Here is a 19,648-nt window from a genome sequence, read left to right as displayed (position 1 = left end):
AGCAACAACACAGTGCTAGGCAAACCAGACCTAACCAGATCGAAGATATTTGCAGATCTGAGAGAAAAAATAATAATGCACTCACCACAGAGAATTAGGGAAAACATAAAGTCAATAGACCAAAACAGAGAGTATCACAGTTTAGGACGAGATTCGATATTTTAGAAATTGATTCAACCTTAAAACTGAGCATCTACTTTTAACAGTCTATTTTCATATAGGGCAACAACACATGAGTATGATCTAAACAGAATATGTATCTCAATGGATCTGTTTATAAGCTTCGTACATTTGTAATATATCAGATCTGAGTATATAAAGAACAAGATCTTAAAAACAGCCATTGGTCATCACAACAGACCATAAAAGGAAAACAATAAAGCTCATATATTCATCAAGAAATAACTCAGATTCGCAAAATATATGGCTAAATGAAAAATATCACAGAAGGTGAAAGAACGAGATCTTAAAAGGAAAGAACCGTTACTCATCACAACAGATCTGTTCATATTAAAAAACAAACCAAGGAGCAACAGATTGACAGCTACAAGGAGATACCAACAAGATTATACAAATATTTCGCATCACAAATCGTGTGGTCGATCGAGATCTATACCAGATTCTCGCAATCCATAGCAGATCTGTTCATGTGCGGCAATGATAGACAAGAAACATTGCAAACGATTCAACAAAAAACATAAGAACCTTGAGTATTATATCTATAAGTCGGCGCTAACGAGATCTGATAGATCTGTGTGGTCACGACACGAGATAATCATCTACTTCAAGGAAACACGAAAAGAACAGATAATGAAGAAGCACTTACCTGATAATCCACACACAGTTAATCACGAACAGAGGAAGCAATCGTCGTGTACACCTTACGCAACCAGATCTGAGATGTTGGCTCTGATACCATGAACAAATGTATGAATCAAACTATTTATTCAAGATATAAAAGAACATATACAAAAGATATACAAACAGATCTAGACTACTGGTTAATCAAAGTGATTAACAATGTATGATTAACAAAACAAAAGAAACTGAATCGTAAACTAAAAAAATAGAGAGAATATTTCTTGTAGGAAAAAAAATGAATCTGATCATGACAAAGGACGTTTCATTCACTTTATATATAAACTTCATAATTGCAGAACCAGTCCTTCAGCTTTATGATAATTGCTCCGCTACCCTTGTAAATGTCCCAATAGTGAGGCGCACCCCTTCCACCTTTTAGCAATCTTTAGCACTTTTGCAGCATTGATCCTTCACTTTTTATTCTGATACACAATATTCAAAAGTAAAGATTGTTAGTTTAGAAACATCTTTTAACACAACATCACATATCCCATCACCAATCCAAGTATTGTCCCACAACCACATCCCAACATCACCGCTCTCCATGTAAATTCACTCTCCGTGTCTCCATCGGTTTCAAGTTGTGGTTCGTGTGGACGCTCGCATTTCTCCGGCAACGGAAGCCCACAGAGTTGAGGGTTACCTCCAAACGAGTTTCCTTCAAACGTGTTGAACTGTTTTCCTTCTGGAATACGCCCCATAAGACGGTTTTGAGAGAGATTCAAGAATCCAAGAAATGTCAAGGCTGCAAGGCTTTGAGGGATCTCTCCTGTGAGTTGGTTCCGAGATAGGTCTAACGATTCAATCTCCGAGAGATTCCCTAGGGCATTTGGGATTCGACCTGTGAGGCTATTGTGGGATAAGTTGAGCACTATCAACGAACTAAGATTACCAATGATGTCAGGAATCTTGCTTTCAAATTTGTTGCTCGAGAGATCGATAATCGTGTAGTCAACGTAAATCTTTGGAAAATTCTGCTCCACTCCTTTCACAGCAACAACGATCGAGTAATACATACCACCCGTGTTCAAATATGTTGATCTTGTGCCATTCTTCACCACATTTTTCATAGCATTGAAATTTTGAAAATACTGTCGAGGGAGATCACCTACAAACCCATTATTAGATAAGTCGAGGACCTGCAGACATGGAAATGGGGCTTTCCCTGCAGAAGAGGTTTTGATGGGACCATGCAATTTGTTGGATTTTAGGACAAGAACTTGCAAAAATGGAAGATCTCCCAACCAGCTAGGGAATGTGCCATTTAAGAGGTTGTTTCCTAGATTAAGCACTTCCAAATATTGACAGTTAGATAAAGAACTGGGCACCTCTCCTTCTAAGTGATTTCCATTCAGAATAAGCCCCTGTAACTGTCCACAATCCTTGTATGCATTTGGAATGCTACCATGAAATAAATTGTTCCCCAGATCTGCGATCCAAAGAGACGAGTGGATATTTTGAATGCATTGTGGAATCACTCCACCAAACAGATTATCAGAGATATTCAAATACCATATATTGCTCAGGTTGCAAATTGAAGGAGGGAATGGTCCTTCAATCCTGTTGGACTCCAAATGCAATTCTGTTAGTCCATCCCATTGGAATCGCGGCAAGCCTGTTATGAAGTTATGTGAGAGATCCAAATGGAACATACCCTTTCCTCCTATCTCCGTTGCCCAATCAGGAATGTGGCCATGGATTTCGTTGCTAGATAGATCTAAACTTTGAAGTTTTTTCATGGCTCTTAAGGATTCTGGGAACACCTTTAGCTTGCAAGATGCCAAATGTAAGAACTGAAAATCAGGATTCACATAGCGATTGGCGTTATTGGTGACAACAGATAAACCACTCTGTGAGAGACGGAGTTCTACCAGGGTTGTGAGGCTTGATAACAATGCATCCAACTCCCACACACCTCTAAAACTATTAAACGAAAGGTCAAGGTGAGTGAGGTTGACGAGTTGCCGAAATGATTGTGAACTGGAATCTTGATCAAGCACATCAATCTTGCCAACAAACTGATTTTGTGTGAGGGATAACAGCTTTAATGATCGTAAGGCAAAGAAACCCGATGGTAAGCTCCCGTTAAGCATGTTAGATGATAGATCTAGAGTAGTAAGGTGCCTAAGGTTAACAATGGATTTTGGTAGGGAACCCGCCAAACCACAGTAATCAAGACGTAAGGTATTCAAAGACTCGAGATGACCAATCGAGTAGGGTATCTCTCCTGATAAACCTTTGTTCAGTGAGAGATCCAAGTAATTTAAATACTTGAGATGACCAATTGAGTAAGGTATCTCTCCCGATAAATTCGTGGACGAGAGAGATAACCACTCGAGAGCGACGCTAGTGCTCGTGTTAACTTCGGGCAATCGACTATCAAGGTCATTGTTGTATGACAAGTCAAGTTTTTCCAAATATCGAAGATTGAAGATGTTATCAGGTAATTTCCCTTGCAAACCAGTGAAACTAAGGTTAAGTAATTTCAAAGAGGGAGGTATGTCAAGATAAGTGGGTAAAACCAAACCTATATTAACATCCGCAAGCGAAAGGTCTCTCAAAAGAGTAGAATTTCGAAGGAGATTGTTCAAAACACGAGGTTTGAGTTGCAAAGAGACCCCATTCGAAGAGAGATCAAGAGACACCAATTTACGAAGAAGTGAGATATCCGAAGGAACTTGACCTGTAAACCCACATTGAGAGATGTTGAGATGCGTAAGACTATCAACAAACCTGCCAATTTCACGTGGAAGTTGGGAATCGGTGAAATCATTGAAAGCAAGGTTGAGTCTTTGAAGGCGAGGAAGGTTGAAAAGGGTGGAGTTAGGGTGGATGGTACCTCGTAGCATGGCACAACTAAGGTCGAGAGCAATCACATCACCAGTGAAGTGGTTGCAAATGACACCATCCCAATCGCAACAGTCAATACTCGTGCTCCAATTCATCATGATCGGATAATATCGGGAACCAAGCCAAGCACGACATTCACCGTCGTTGTAATTGTATAAGTCGGTAATAGAGAAAACAGTTTGTTTAAATGAAAACAAAGCACGACTCTGTGTAGAAGAGCATCTATGAGTATGATTGGAAGTAGAAGCAGCCAAAGAGATGAAGAGCAATAAAAAGGAGAGAAGCAAAATTGAACTACTCATTGTTATCGAGTGTATGTGGCCACTTGCTATGTTGTTCATTGCTATAAATAAATAAATACATAATTTCTAAAATCTTTTAATCATTAATATTATTTATTATTTTTTTTTTATTAACCTGAATATCCAACCCGCTATACGAGCCGATTAATTTCAGGACGACCACCTGCTTTGTAGGTTGCCTAGAGTCACCGTATTTGAACCTCTATAGCCATAAGAAATTTTTATTTCTCATTGAATTTGAACTTAAAATCTCTTGATATTTTTGATTTTTAGAACCAAGCTCAAACCATTCATAAACTTGTATGTTATTATTTTTTATGATTTGGAAGGCATTATTCTTAGTTTCCACTCCAGTCGTTATAGAGTTCTTGGAGGTCAAAAGTCAAATGAGCCCCACATTTTACGGCCTAAAGTCAAAAGTTGACTAAATTCATGAACCAGGCCCATTATAGTGTGAAAGCAGATTCCGTAAATCAACACACCACGCAACGCAATAAATAACTATGCAACAAAAAGGTTGGAGTAATTCCTTCTCCATATCATAATCACGTTATTTCATACATTAGAAATATAAAAAAATATGTATTAATGTTGATGTATATAAAGAAGAAATTTGTAAGTAGGAACTAATAAATATGTATAATTTATGAGTAAAAGAAGAAAAAATTTCGAGAATAAACAGTTCTAATTAATTTCCTAAACTTTTTTTTGAATGAAAAATATTGAACTTTTATTTTAAATGATTAAGTTTTTTATTATTGTTTTTGAGAAAATAAATAATCAAACTTTTGAAAATCGGTTACATACATCATTTTAATCCAGAAAAAAAAATTTGTAATTGTAAATGAAGGTTTTAAAATAAAAAAAAATGTAAATGAGTTTTACCTTTCCTAAACGCTAAGCAATATAAACCCCTCACACCTAACATCGACCCTCGTTACCCATCACCATCCCACCGACGTGTATTCTCTGTACGGTCTATCGCGTCCGTTGACCTTGTTATCGATCTCCCTCTTTTTGACTTTTTTTGTTTTTTGATTCTCCTTCTTTTAAATGAATTTAATGGAGTACGTATAAACAGATGAAAAAGAGAAAGAAAAAAATCCGATCAAAAAAGGAAATGAATTGCAAGGGACAATGATGGTGATGAGTGGTGATAAAAGAGCGGACGACAAGGGGGAGCAAGGTCGTTGGGTGCAAAAGTTCGTATGAAGCCAAGCAACATCTTACTTGACAACGACATGGTTGCTCACATTGGCAATTTCTCCCATTAAAACCTCACCAAAGCAGTTCTGTTGGAATAAGAGGAACTATTTGGTATGCAGCTCCAGGTAATTGATAAACCGGACTTCACACCCGAAAATTTTGAACCCATTACAATCTGTCTTTTCAAAAACCCATATTTTGTGTTTTTTGTTAGCGGAGTATGGTCTTGGAAGCGAGATGACAAAAGAAGGGGATATCTACAGTTTTGGGATATTGTTGCTAGAAACGATAACAGGAAAGAGACCTACAGACCTGGTTTTTGTAGAAGGGTTGAACCTCTATGGCTATGTGATGATGGCGTTGCCTGATCAGGTCATGGAAATCGTTGAACCGACACTACTGCATGACCTGGAGGACGAGATGGAAGCTGCAAATGTCAACCATCGTTCTGGTGAGGATGAAGCAAGAAGGTGGAAGAGATCGGAAGAGGGCATGATTTCATTGGCTAGAATTGGGTTGGCATGCTCCATGGAATCTCCGAAACAAAGAACGGATGCAAGCAAGATCGTCCATGAGTTGCATCACATCAATGGCATCCATACCAATAATTAGGATATGTAAATGCACGTTTTGCGCAATATTCTAATTGAATAATATTGAAAACTAAAGTTTGCTGCAATATCCATATACAGATAAGATTCTAGTACCAAAATATTCAAAGAAAAACCACAAATCATAGTTACATCAAACATCTGAAACTCCAGTTATCCCCCTCAGCTAAATGTATATCGACATAAACAAGAGGTGAACAAAACAACATTAAAAACTAGGCAACAGCAACAGCCTCCGCTGTGGTAACAGCTGCATCAGGAGCGGCAGATGGGGCATCCTTGGCGGCAGGTGGAGGTGGGGAATGTTTGAGGTGAAGAGGGGTGTCGTGCTTGAGTTTTATGAGGATCTGCCTCATCCTCGATAAATCAGTTGGCTTTCCAGGCTTGGGACCTTGGATCATGACAACAGAAGGTTTCTTGTCCTGGTCCTTCTTCGCCCCTCTAGTCTCTATAACCGCCACTTCTTTGGGAACGAGGTCTGCAATTGCCTTCCAGTAACTCTGGTTAGCTTCTGCATGGAACCTGTCCCGCCCAGCCAAATATACCTACCACGTCACAAATAAGTTATAAAAGAGACTACCCATCGTTCTAATTCTGAATTGTACATGTTCTGTAGGCCAATGAACTCAGATGCAAAGAATCAAGAGAGTTTTGAAGTGCCAAATGAGAAAATGTTTCTCTTGCCGACGAGCAAATACTTTGTGTGCATAAAAATGACAGGGTTGGTTGAAAAGAGAGGTGAATGACATGTGGGGGTGCCCATTTTGGCTTAAAAGCCCCTCTTAAACTTGGTTGACTAGTCGAAATCCAGAATGCAAGTCATTTGATTATATACATTTGTGAAAGAAAAAAAATGCTATACTATTGCATCATATGATTCATTACACAAATATTCTACAAAAGGCAAATGCTTGAAATTTATTTCAGCCATTATGAGACCGCCATACAACATCAAAAGAGAGGTCGCACAGCAGGTACCAATATCATAGGTGCATGCTAAAATGACACCTCTATTAACGCCAGGCTTGCAACAATAAGCTAACTTAATTTTTGAGCTTATCGAAAAAGTCCTCTTTGGTTGATCATAAGCAGACTTATAAGTTAGGTTTTTAAAACTCTACTGACTCCAGGAGTTTTTCCACTTTTTCCTACACCCCTTCTAGTTTTCAAATTAATTTTTCAATATGTCCTTTTAGGTCATTTTACATTGTCATCTAGATTATCAGTTCGCTTTTGCCAAACATGACTAGTTCATCAACGAACAGCTAGCTTTTTATCATCCAACTAGCTTATCATCCAACTGCTAGCTTATAAACTAGTTCGCCAAACATAGCCCGAGTGTTCTTTACCTCTTGTAAAGATACGACATTTGGAAAAGTAGAGGGATAATCAACGTGGAAAGCAGACGAGCAGGGCACTCATAAGTGAAGTAAGTAAATATAAGTATATATAACGCAAAAACAAAAGCCAACTAGTAGTATATGGCTGATTGTACTCATAACCTGAACGTAATCAGTTAAATGCAAAATCATCAAATTTACTTCCATGCTTACCTTTTCGCTTTCCCGATTAGTTGCTATGTTACTGTCACAGGTTATCTTCCTCTTGCTGTGGAAATTGACCTTATACTCATCAGCTTCATCAAGGATTTGGTTTAACAACTCTTTCTCTATCCTCTCCTTCTCTTCTAAACGCAATGCATTTTGTCTATCATGAGAATAACACAAAGAATGACTGAATATTCATATTACAGTTGTGGTAATTGAACCCACAAAAGAATAAACCAAATATTTGTCAACAACATGGATACCAAGAACATCAAGCTACTTTGTAATCAAAACATGTTATGGTTCCAATTAAAAATTCATACCATATAGCTATATCAAATTGCCATTCCAATTTAGGCATTTGATCATATACAAATTGTGAACACTAAATAGCCACTGATATCCTTCAGCGATTAATATTATCCAATAACAGTTTTTTTGTTGCAAAAAGTACAAAACCCTTTAGACAATCAAAATCGATATACGATGCAATCACAGTCAGATGTCATCTGATTCTCTGAAGAATACTACAGAATCATATCATTAATCGATTATCCTGATTAAAACTCAAGTTCATCAAATTAACGATCAAGGCATACATATTTGATAAAATGAGTATGGACTCGTAATAACAATAATTAACAGAGACAAAATAATCGATAATCTCTTGTAAATTGTAATTAAAGAATATTAAAGAACAATTAATAAAATAGATGAAAACACCGACCTTCTCCACTCTCTAAGAGCAAAACCCTCCTCAGGCTGCATCTCCGACAGTGGAGGTAAAACCGATCCGTCATAATCAGATACTTGGGCCTCTTCGGTACCCAAAATCGAAGAGTCTTGAACTACGGAATCATCACCGGCAGGGTTAACCGGAGCGGCGAGAGAGGCATCAAAGGAAGAAGACATGTGTGTTTGACTTGATTACCTTGGCTCTCACTCTCAATACGGTCGTCTTATATTGGGTTGTCGAAACTGTTTTCTTTTGGTAGGCCGCTGGACTAAATGACCAGATTATTCTTGTTTAATATTTTTGTATTATATGATAATTATAAATAACGTAAATCAATTAAATATTTAAATAAATTTATTCATAAAAACTTGGAATAACTTACATAAATCAATAAATAAATTAAACAACCCCCTCCCCCCCCCCCCAAAAAAAAGACCTGACCATTAAAAAAAAACCCAGTTATCTTCGTCCTTTTCAAGCAGCCACCATCAATACATTTGTTTTCATCATTAATATATCTTTGTTCAAGTTCTTGTTGTTTTACTTCGAGGTTCTTCTTCCACCACCACCCATCTCCTACTCCTCGATCTTCAAACATAGATCTGGATGTTGAGAGACGAAGAGGTTCAATTTGAGAGGGTTCGACCTGAGAGTTCGATTTCAAACATGGATCAGTAGGAGTTCGACCTGAGAGTTCGCTCTCAAAAGTAGATCAGAAAGAATTTGACTTGAGAGTTTGATTTGAACGAGTTTTAGATTTAAGATTTCAGATTTGGAATTTTGGGAAATTTTAGGTTTCAGATTTGAGAGTTAGATTTGAGAGTGGGGAGAGTTTTAGGCTTCGGATTTTGGAAGAGTTTTTTTTTTAGATTTTATATTATTTATAGGGTAAGTAAGTAATTTTAACTTGGTTAATTCGCGAGGTTTTTTTAAATCCCCGGCCTTCTAGATTCAATCTCTTGGTCCTTACAGAAAGGAAAAAGATTAGTTCAAGGTTGTTCCACCTCTTTTGGTGGAAAAAAAAAACTCTAATTTTATCACATGAAAATTAGTTTTAGTCCCATCTTGTTCGATGTTGTCTTTATCCCATGTCATGCCAAATATGGTACTAATTTTTTTTGTCTTGTCATGTCCCATCTTGTCTACCCACCATATGTAGTTTTACGAAGAAACGTTGTTGGCTTTATATAATGACCCATTTCAAGTTTCAAAACCGATAGCCCGGATCTAATCCAAACAAGACATCTATCATTTTAGCATAATAATTTTCTCACATCAAAATGATTTTTTTAATAAAAAATAATTCACCATTGATGAATACACCTTTTATAATAACTTGAAATACATTTCATTTTTTAAAACCAAAAAATTATGTAAATAAACAGTTACACATCAAATTTAAAACACAAGATCGTGTAAGAGTTAATGAGAATGATGAGAATATTTATGAGCCTTTAGATAAGTTTAATTTTTTTCAATAAATTTTAGTGCACTTAATTACCTTCAACTACATTCATCTTCAAATATATGTGCACTTTTAAGTTACTTTCATGAACTTTTATATACATTTACTCACTTTTACATATACGAATTTGTTAAAATTTTGATAATGATAATAAAAATGGATAAATAAAGGTAGTTATATATATATGAATTTATATAAAGATTTCATATTTACCAAAATCATATCTCAAGATATTAAATTGAAAATAATAATAATAATAATACCTTGGCTTATAAATTTCTGACGCTTTATAATTTCAAAACAATAATTGAGCCAACAATGAATGTTATTTGAACCATTTTATTACATCAATTGGAAATATCTGAAATTAATGCATGTAACAGTGGCATATTAAATCAATGTATTGTCCCTTTCGAAGCAGGATAAAAAAGAGGGCGCATGGCAAGGGGTCCTTTAGTCAAATTAGATCGTCGTCACCCATGTGATCAGAATCCATCAAAGCTTTTCACATATTATTATAGGATTTAATTACATGGGTCCCCCTTCCTTCCATTAATAATTGCTCACCAACAATAATATTAATATTGGATTTTCCCCAATCATTCATCAACACCGTATACCAATGATTGATGAATATAAATCGGTTAACTTGGCCATCGACCATCTGGGGTTCAACAAATATTAGCCGATGGAGCTTCAAATGTATCCATCTTAGAGATTACAGGACGATAGATAAGAGTTGTGTTAGCCAATCGAAACAGGGGAATAAAATTGATACCAGTTTTTGTCATTCATATGTTACGAGGGTGGAGTCATTCACATACAGATAAGTAAATCGGATAAAACCATCACCTGCCACGGATGCTAGCAGGCGAACGAACGCCCCTTTCGCTGTTACTTTCTTCCTCTATGTTTTCATCCTGATTGTTATTCACACTCATTTCAGAGCTTGCATTGCTGCTTGTTGCTAGAGGGGAATCCGAAACACTGATCATTCGGTTTCGTGTGGGCCCAGGTCTCACACTGTACATGGACGACGCTGGAATTTTCGTCATTAATGGCCTCAAATTACTCGGTACTGTGCGCCTTATATCCTGCTCCACAAAAGTAAACCCGAGATTAATAGTGTGAAAGAGAGACTTTTCCAATCTCTCCTACGTAACAGAAATAGGTCAATTTCATTATCCAGATCTGGATTAAGGCTATGTTAGGCAAAAACTAGCTGCTAAGCTAGATGCTGGCAGATAAGCTTAGCAGTTAGCTGAAAAGATGGCTAATAAACTAGTCATTTTGGTAAAAACTAGCGATAAGCTCAAAAACCTATGAAACGCTATTTCAAGTGGCGTTATTTTCAAAAACTAGCTTATGGTTAACCAAATATGGCTTTTTCAATAAGCTCAAAAAGACATGTAAATCATGTATGCAAGATCTGAGTGGAAAAAAATTACCATATGCCTCATTGCCATATCTAAAGATTTCTTTGAGAGTGATCTACCGAAACCCGAGCTATCAGGTGATGACGACTTCCCAGATAAGTTACTACGTGGCGATTGTTTGTCATCTTGCATTGGTGGCACCAATTTGCGCATATTTATCACCCTTTCAACCATCTTCGTCCCGTAAGATCCCGGGCTCACGTTGTCATTCGCTTTAGCATACGCACGGTTCAATGAAGGAACAGGTACAGAGGTTCCGCTCTTACGACTTACACCATTAGGAAGCCGTCCTCTCGAAGGTGAACAGGATTGCCTTCTTACCCTTCCGTTGGGTACAGGCTCGATAGATGACGAACGACTACTCGGTGCTCCAGCCCTTCCCCTCATGGACAAAATGGGTCTATCAGTAAGTGAGGTTCGTAAATTTGGCGGTGCATCGAGGGTATAACCAGGCATCTCCTGAGGTTTCCATGGTCTTGGTCTTGCACTGGGAGAACCAGCAGAAGGTTGAGCTGCGTTTCTGGTTGTATTTGATGCTGAAGTTGAAAAGGTAGGACTTTTAACTGGAGGTGCAGATGTTTTCGTCACGGTGGACAGTGTGGCTGGCCTGCGGGTTGGTGTCGATGCCCTAGATGCAGGTTTGCTTGTAGATAGAGAAGGTCTGCTTGTTGGAGTCGAAGATCTTGCAGTAGACCTTGTAGGAGTAGAAGATCTAGCTGGGACTGTTGGTTTAGACGAAGACAAGATAGGACGAGAAGTGGGTGTTGAAGATCTTGAAGGCCTAGAGGTTGTAGTTGAAGTTGATTTTGACATCGTGGTGCTTTTGGAAACTGGGTTCGATATAGGTCTGGATGATGTGCTTGACGCCGGCCTACCGGTTGGGGTAGAAGGCCTTGAACCTGGACCACCTGAAGAGGATGGTCTACGGAGTCCCACACTTGGTCCAGGAGATGATGCTCGCTGTCTCGATACCATGTTCCTACCAGTAGCCTCTGATTGGTTATTTGATAGCTATAAAATTAGTAACCAAGTAAACAACATCATTAGTCCACAGGTTTTCTAGCCAAAAAGCAGGAAAAATGCAAGCTTTCTTCCACAATATGCCTATAGCTTTCTTGTAATCAGTTCACTTCTGATCCAATACATAACTACCTATAGAAAGATTCTATAATAGCTGGGGTTAAGTCCCTTGTAGATACAAAACCACTTGGAGGTTGGGGACTCGAGAGATCCCCATTACTATTTGGTGGTGTTCGATTAAGACAAGATATGCAGTCAAAATATCACCAGTCAATGTTTAAAGCAAACTGACATCATTGAAACATAATAGAAGTTCTTTATTGCTCTTACTCTAGATTTTAGTGCATTCGGATGAGCTTTAGTGGTTCCATTCTGGTTCATGACGGTTTTCTGTGAATCCATTTCCAGTGACGGAAAAAGAGGAGTACCAGGAGGGGTTAAAAGCCTGAAAACATAAGAAGGTTTACTAAAAATTAGCTCAAAAACATATGTGCTCGTTAACAAAAGAAAATGCCACTCACTATCACTTTGTGTAACCAAAAAAAAATCAAGCACAAACCCAAACCAAACCCAGTAAGTCCCATATGGAGTAGGGTCTGGGGAGGGTAAGATGTACACAAACCTTACCTCTATAATATATGAAGGGTAGAGAGGTTGTTCCAGTAAAGTAGCAACTAACCCCTATATATCAACATAATAAAAAAGTAACAAATGCAAAAACATTTCATGATCCTGCAGAGTTTCTCTTTTGTTGGTAAACGTAGTTGTCCAGTCCACTTGAGCGCACCTCGGCTAAGCCCATACAGCCCTCAAGATAACAGCAAGGAAAATCCCAAATGGCCCTAGTGACCTATGGGGAGGAGCGCCAAGGACTAACCTTTATTTGTCAGCTGAGCTGGTCCTCAAGGTTAACCCTGCAGCGTTTTATACTTGAGATATAGGATTGTCGGATGCATAAAGGCGATCTCCACAAAATTTGGATGTTTTAGTGCATGTATGGTTTAATATTCCGTCTATCATACAAATGCTTAAGCTCGTATCTGTTAGTATTCTTAAAGTCACTTGAGACTGACATCAACTGCTGTGATACTTTATTCTGTAAATGCACACTTTCAGAACATATATTCTTCCTCAAGTGTAAACAATAATATAGAAGAACAATCTATATTTTTCCCCACAGAATAATACTGAAAGAACAAAAAGTTGATCACAGAAAAAAGCATAAGACAAAATTACCAATCATAATCATTCTTATCATTTTCAGAGTTGAGAAATTCATCAGCACCGGTCTTTCGTACAGTGGGTGCTGAAGGCATACTGAATATGGGAGAACTTCCTGTTCTTGATCCTGCACCATCAAAATATGATAATCACATTACAATTTAGAAATATAAAGCAATAAATCAGTATAAAATCATAATTACATATGCAAGAGGCATGTATGTAGGGCATTAGCACATGGCCGACTTGGAGGGTAACTCAAATCTCATCGAAGATTACGTAATTCATTAGGTAAAAATGTATGATTTTTTCTTTCTAATTTGGGATAATATATTGTAAAAGTCATTGCTGAAAAAGATAAGAAAAAGGGCATAATCGCATACTACATCCATAAGAAATAAAATTGTGAATCATGAAATTAGTGAAATACCAAGAGATGAATCAAATTCCTCTTCTGCGTTTTGAAGAAGAAGATCATGGCGTTCTTTTTCTCGTTTTCTCATCTCCAAAAATAACCCTAGCTCCTCTTCTTTCTCTCTCATTGATGAGTTCCTAAGATTCCCAATCATTTGGTGTTGTCGTTGCCTCACCGCAGTCGTCCCCGCCATTTCCTTCTCCGGCGCCCGGAAACTTCGATTCATCGCCACAAATTTTCTAATCCTTACGCATAACCCCACTAACACACAATTTTTCACAACAACCAAGCACCCGCCTAAAAGTTTTCCAGCGCCAAAAACCTAACTTTCCGATTCCACAGTGTACACTAACACAAACAAGTACGTACCGAGAAATTTACAGCTCCAGATCTGACAATCGACCTGCAATGCTTCTAAATTGGTAACGGGAACGACCTTCGGTATTCAAAAATTTTGAAAAAATCAAAGCTAATCCACGCATTTGAACAAGAACACAAGCAACAATAGTTAAAACTTCAAACAAATTAATGAAGTGTTTGGTTTGATCAAAGCTTTGAGCTTTGAAATTTGGTGAGAAAGGAGACAAATACGACTGAGAGAGAGAGAGAGAGAGAGAGAGAGATGGAACAAATTTGAGTCAATTTGAGTCCATTGTTGCAGACAGAAATGGGGAGAGAGGGTGTGACTTTCAGAGCATATATGTCTCGAAACCAAACAATACCTGCTGTAGTAACTTATACTTCTCGAATTAAAACTTGTAAATTTATTTGGATTTATCGTTTTTGACTCTGGAATAAATGATAACCATTAATAAAGGAATGTTAATTGATTGAATACGTTTTCATTTCGTGTTAGACGTTTCACAATGAAAATTTTTACAATTAGCCCCTTGAAGTTCATACTTGGACATGTTTTCGTCCTTATATTTTTTATATGCTTCAAAAAGAACTCCTAAAAGTTTTAAATATAATTACACATTTAAGTTAAATAAGTACTCAAAACAATGAACAATTTAAGTGAAATTTCTAAAACTTGCAAAATAAAATGTTTTTATATGACTTTAATTTAAAAAATATTTAATTTAAAGAAGTGACGTGGATGGTCCCGTGGAAGGATAAATTTGAGGATTGTGGTGAATAATGGTTGAGAGGTGAAAATGTGATTGAGCATAATACGAGGGTCCCAATGGAACATAATCATAATCTAAAGGGCCGATACTGGAGTTTCCCTCACTTTGAAGTTACGTTATGACAACGCAAAGGTTTTGCTTCAACTTTTGTTGCATTTGGGTAATTGGGTTCACCTGCTTCATCAAAATTATTTCTTAAATATACAATTTTAATATCAACTATTTTATATTTTAATACTATACATATACAAAACTGATATATATATATATATATATTTTTTTTTATAGAGAATGGTTCAAACGAAAACACTTATGTTTTATGATACAAAAACACTTATGCACATCCAAATTAATTAACATATAATAAAAATTAGAATAAATGAAAATTAATTAGTATTTATCCATAATCGAAAACCAGTGTTGATCGCTTCTACATTTATTGTTGTTTGTTGATTATGTGATTTCGGGTAATATATTGTCTGTATGTGATTTTAGAGATAAGGTTGTCACAAAAATTTTAGATAAATACGAAATCGCATGATTATCCTTAATTAATTAGTCTATTTTTTTTAATTTTAATTATGAGTTAAATAATTTTGAGGCTCATACATGTTTCCTTATTCTCGTAAAACATAAATGTTCTCGTTTAGACCTCCACCTTGTTTATATCTGTGATATATATTTATATAATTATCTACTATATTAAAATATACGATTACAATTATAATATATGTATTAGGTATATGTTATATAATTACAAAGCAGACCTTCATGCGATAGTCAAAAGAAATTGTACATCATATGATATTTTACATGATTTTTTTTAGCCTGACTTTGATCTAGTGTATTTATTAACATATATTTGTTTTGCAATATGAACATTTTTATATATTTATAAAATAAAAAATACGACTAAAAAGTTTCACATTGTAAACAAATACATGTGAAACACACTTTAAAACAGATATATGTTAACCGATATATTAAACCAAAGTCTTAAATGAAAAAAAATCATATGAAAAAAACGTTATATGATAACAGTTCTCATAATTTAACTCTTTATTATAAACTTATAAATATAATAATAAATATTATTTTAATGGCAATTCAAGTTTATCGTATGTGATGATTAGTAAAAATTACAATAAAACGATGAAATTAATTGTTGTTTATAAGTTTATTAAATTTGACCAAAGGACATTTGACCTAGCGGTATTGTAACCCTTGGCCTTCTAGGAGGTCAAGGGTTCAAACCTCACCATAAGTGAGGATGAGGGTGTGAGTTTATTTGGTGCATTTGCTGTATATAAATATTATATACTTAAAAAAAAAGTTTATTAAAATTGCCTTGTAAATAGATGTTTTAACCATCGTCAATTATAACACAATGCAATGTTTAACCATATACAAAATTTAAAATTAAATAAATTATTTTGTTAATAAAATACATAACATATCATACAATATCTATACTATATTATAAAGCATTTGACAAAAACTCTTAAAAACCATTTTTTATGCATTAAGTACTGTATATTAATGCATATTGCTTAAAATTCAAGATTATAAGTAAATTATGTGTAAGTACAATTTATTAAAGCTCCATGTTTGAATTCGTGTAACTAACTGCGGATAAACATAATAAATAGAGGATAACATATAAACATCTCATTTTAAAATATAAAAAATCTAAAATATAATTAGGATAATTATCGAGTTATAATAACAAAATAATTAATTATTATCTTTATAAGAAAGTTATATTATTAAACCAAATATAAATTACTTCGTCATTGAACCTAAATTAAATTATAATAAAAATTTTGAATTAAAAAATTATATAAAAAATTGGAATTTTAAATAGTTAATTTGATACTAATATCGATATATTTTTATCAATTTTTTATGATATCTTCAGTTTTGTATTATATTTAAAAATAAAAACATCATTGTTTTTTCAAAATCACGTAGGACCATATTATAACATCTGCTGAAATAAAAAATAAAATAAAATATTAAAATCAAGATGTATATCGTTGTATTGCGCGAGTATCCTTCTAGTTATATATAAAAATGTTTAAAAAAAACCTTAATTACCATGAAAAATAATATATTTTGATATTTGTTGATGGATAATAATTCAATAAATATGTTTCAATTATATCTTTCTAATAATGAATAACAACGCAGCTCAAAATGGAAGGTGTTAAACTTTTTTCGCCGACGATGTTGTATGTGAGGATTTGTTAGTTTTTTGAAAAAAAAAATCTTTTATTAGTCATTTATGTCTGATTTGTTAAGAGGTAGAGTCATGTAGACTATTTATTTTTTATAATTTTTAGAGGCACTTATATATTTGTCCTCTTATCTGGTAAGAGTTAAAATATCATCTTATTTTTCTTTTACTGTTCTCGAAACCTTTAGCATTTAGCAATGATGTTTCTCAATCAATTAATCTTAATCGATCATTTCCCTCGATTGATCATTACCAAATTGATCCTTATATCTCTCAATTGGTGTATTTTAATATGATTTAAATGTGTCAAGTATCGTTAAAATGACATATTTTCGCTTAAATGAATGTTAATTATATAATTTAAATATAAATTTCGTAATGACGATGAATAAGTATGTAAAATTGTATAAAATTATCTATAAATTCAACATTATAATTTTCTAATTGGTAAAATATACAATTTAAACAAATTCAGATAGTAGTTAATTTACAAAAATAAGTGAAATAAGATTTCGAACTTAAACACCTCTTAAAAAACAAACGTTACATAAACGTCACTTCCTGAATTAGATATGTTCATTTGGGTTTGGGCTGTAACCGATTATAGAAAAAGATTGGTTGTGGTCCCAACTCGAATAAATGAGACCTACTAATTACCTATTTAAAACAAGTGTATAAATAAAGAGATCGTGTTTTAGAAACCACCAAAATTATAATTATTTTTTTAATATCAAACATGAACTACCCCTATTATCTTTAATTTAAAAAACTAATTTAATATAAACAATATATATTCATATTCATATTCATATTCATATTCTCATTGATATTATTTAACTAATTTATATATAAATTGATATGTCATTAAAAAGGTGTATATAAATTATTAATATTTTATATATGTTCACTTGTATACCTTAACTCTCTGTATTGATATAATATTTATCAGTAATATTTTAAAATCCTAGTTTAAAATTTATCATCATATGTTTAAAACCATTCAGTAACTGTCAAACAACTTCTAGATATTATTGAAAATCTATATAATAATTACATTCTATACTGAGAATATTCTCTTTTGAAATGAAACGTATTATAACAGGTCAATTAATAATTAGTATTTATAACAATTGTTTACACCAAGTAATGCAATGAGTTTTCGAGATGGTCTTAAGATGCATTTATGCAAAACACATAAAATAATTATCAGGATTTTATTTTATCATAATATATATTATATTTAATTATTATTGCAAAACAATTAAAAACGATGATTGATAAGGTAATTAATACAATTCGCGGTTCACATTATTAGGATTTATTTGAATGTGTACTTGAAAATATAACCAACTTTGGATTTAAACATTTCACATAATGAAACCGAATATTGTTTTTATTGAATTGTTTTATAAGTTAATTGATAAATATACATGTTATTTGAACTTCAAAATAATATGTTATCATAAAAATCGTCTTTTTTAATCATATAAACCGTACGTAAAATAATATTGTTTTTTAATTACTTATTTTAAACACGTGATATCATTCGTAACTTTGCAGCCATTCACCACAAGCACAAGTCAAAACATTAAGCTATATGATTAACATGTGTAAATATTACTTAGAAATAATATTAGCGATTAAACTTAAACTCTGATAAAATAATATAATTAGACATTAATTACAAAAAATAATAAAAATAATGACAAAATAACATTAAAAAAAGGTAAAATCATATTATGCTATAAAGTTTTTTCTTTTTTAACATGAATATCCAATCCGATATGCGAGTCGACTAGTTTCAGGACTACCACATGCTTTACGGGTAGTCCGGAGTCACCGCATTTGAATCTCCGTGACCAAAAAGGATTTTTGTTTTTCTTTGGATTTGGACCTGAGACCTCCAGATAATTTGATCTTTAGAGCTCAAATTCAAACAATCATACATCATTCTTGTGGTTAACAAAGTTGTGGTGGAAAGAAAACTTTGATTGCACTAAATTTTTCTTTATTGTATAAGTGTTTATTTGAAAAGTATTATCAAGATTATAATCAAATTAAATTTATAAAATACATTTTTCCTGGAAATTATATATTAAAAATTCTTATTTTTATATGAATATAACACACATTTTAAGTCGATTTACTAAAAAATAGGTGGATTAAATAAATAAATAATTTATTTATTTTATTAATATAATAACACATAATCGGATTATATTATATCGTTGGGAAAAGTCTGAAAAAATCCATTGGATTTTAATGTTCGAAATGATTAAGTTCTTAAACAATTTTTTGGAACAAATAAGTTATTGAACATTTTAAAACCTCTCAAATAACTTCTTGAACTTTCTAAAACCTGTTATACATTCCTATGACCTATAAAACTGGTTAATGTGATAAAATAATGAAAAAATATGAAAAAAAGCCAACGGATTTTCATATTTTGAACGATTAAGTTTCTAAACATTTTTTGAACAAAATAAATACTTACATCTATAAAATGAAACAAATATACCAAAAAAGTACTTACATATTCAAAAAAGAATTTATATTTAACAAAGATCATTGATAAAATTTATTTTAATTAAAAATAAATAATACTCTATCAG

The 19,648-nt window shown here is 33.8% G+C and overlaps 3 protein-coding genes across 3 annotated transcripts; all 3 read right to left on the bottom strand.

Annotated features, from left to right (window-relative positions):
• Nucleotides 1–1,331: 1,331 nt before the first annotated feature.
• LOC112521596 (receptor-like protein 6) lies at nt 1,332–4,013 on the bottom strand. Its single transcript, XM_025130545.1, has one exon. The coding sequence runs from the start codon at nt 4,011–4,013 to the stop codon at nt 1,332–1,334; it is 2,682 nt and encodes an 893-aa protein (XP_024986313.1).
• A 1,849-nt stretch (nt 4,014–5,862) lies between these two features.
• LOC112513052 (clathrin light chain 2) lies at nt 5,863–8,348 on the bottom strand. The gene is made up of 3 exons (XM_025119178.1): nt 8,105–8,348; nt 7,384–7,537; nt 5,863–6,375 (listed from the first exon to the last, which is right to left on the bottom strand). The coding sequence occupies exons 1-3, from the start codon at nt 8,287–8,289 to the stop codon at nt 6,046–6,048; spliced, it is 669 nt and encodes a 222-aa protein (XP_024974946.1). The 5' UTR covers nt 8,290–8,348; the 3' UTR covers nt 5,863–6,045.
• Nucleotides 8,349–10,269: 1,921 nt separating this feature from the next.
• LOC112519107 (mucin-17-like) lies at nt 10,270–14,237 on the bottom strand. Its single transcript, XM_025127094.1, has 5 exons — nt 13,686–14,237; nt 13,271–13,382; nt 12,365–12,479; nt 11,027–12,025; nt 10,270–10,672 (listed from the first exon to the last, which is right to left on the bottom strand). The coding sequence occupies exons 1-5, from the start codon at nt 13,894–13,896 to the stop codon at nt 10,427–10,429; spliced, it is 1,683 nt and encodes a 560-aa protein (XP_024982862.1). The 5' UTR covers nt 13,897–14,237; the 3' UTR covers nt 10,270–10,426.
• Between the last annotated feature and the right edge of the window lie 5,411 nt (nt 14,238–19,648).

The sequence above is a fragment of the Cynara cardunculus genome (assembly GCF_001531365.2).
Source record: "Cynara cardunculus var. scolymus isolate 2C chromosome LG 1, CcrdV1, whole genome shotgun sequence".
NCBI classification, from domain to species: Eukaryota; Viridiplantae; Streptophyta; class Magnoliopsida; order Asterales; family Asteraceae; genus Cynara; species Cynara cardunculus.
This window is presented reverse-complemented; position numbering and strand designations above follow the sequence as displayed.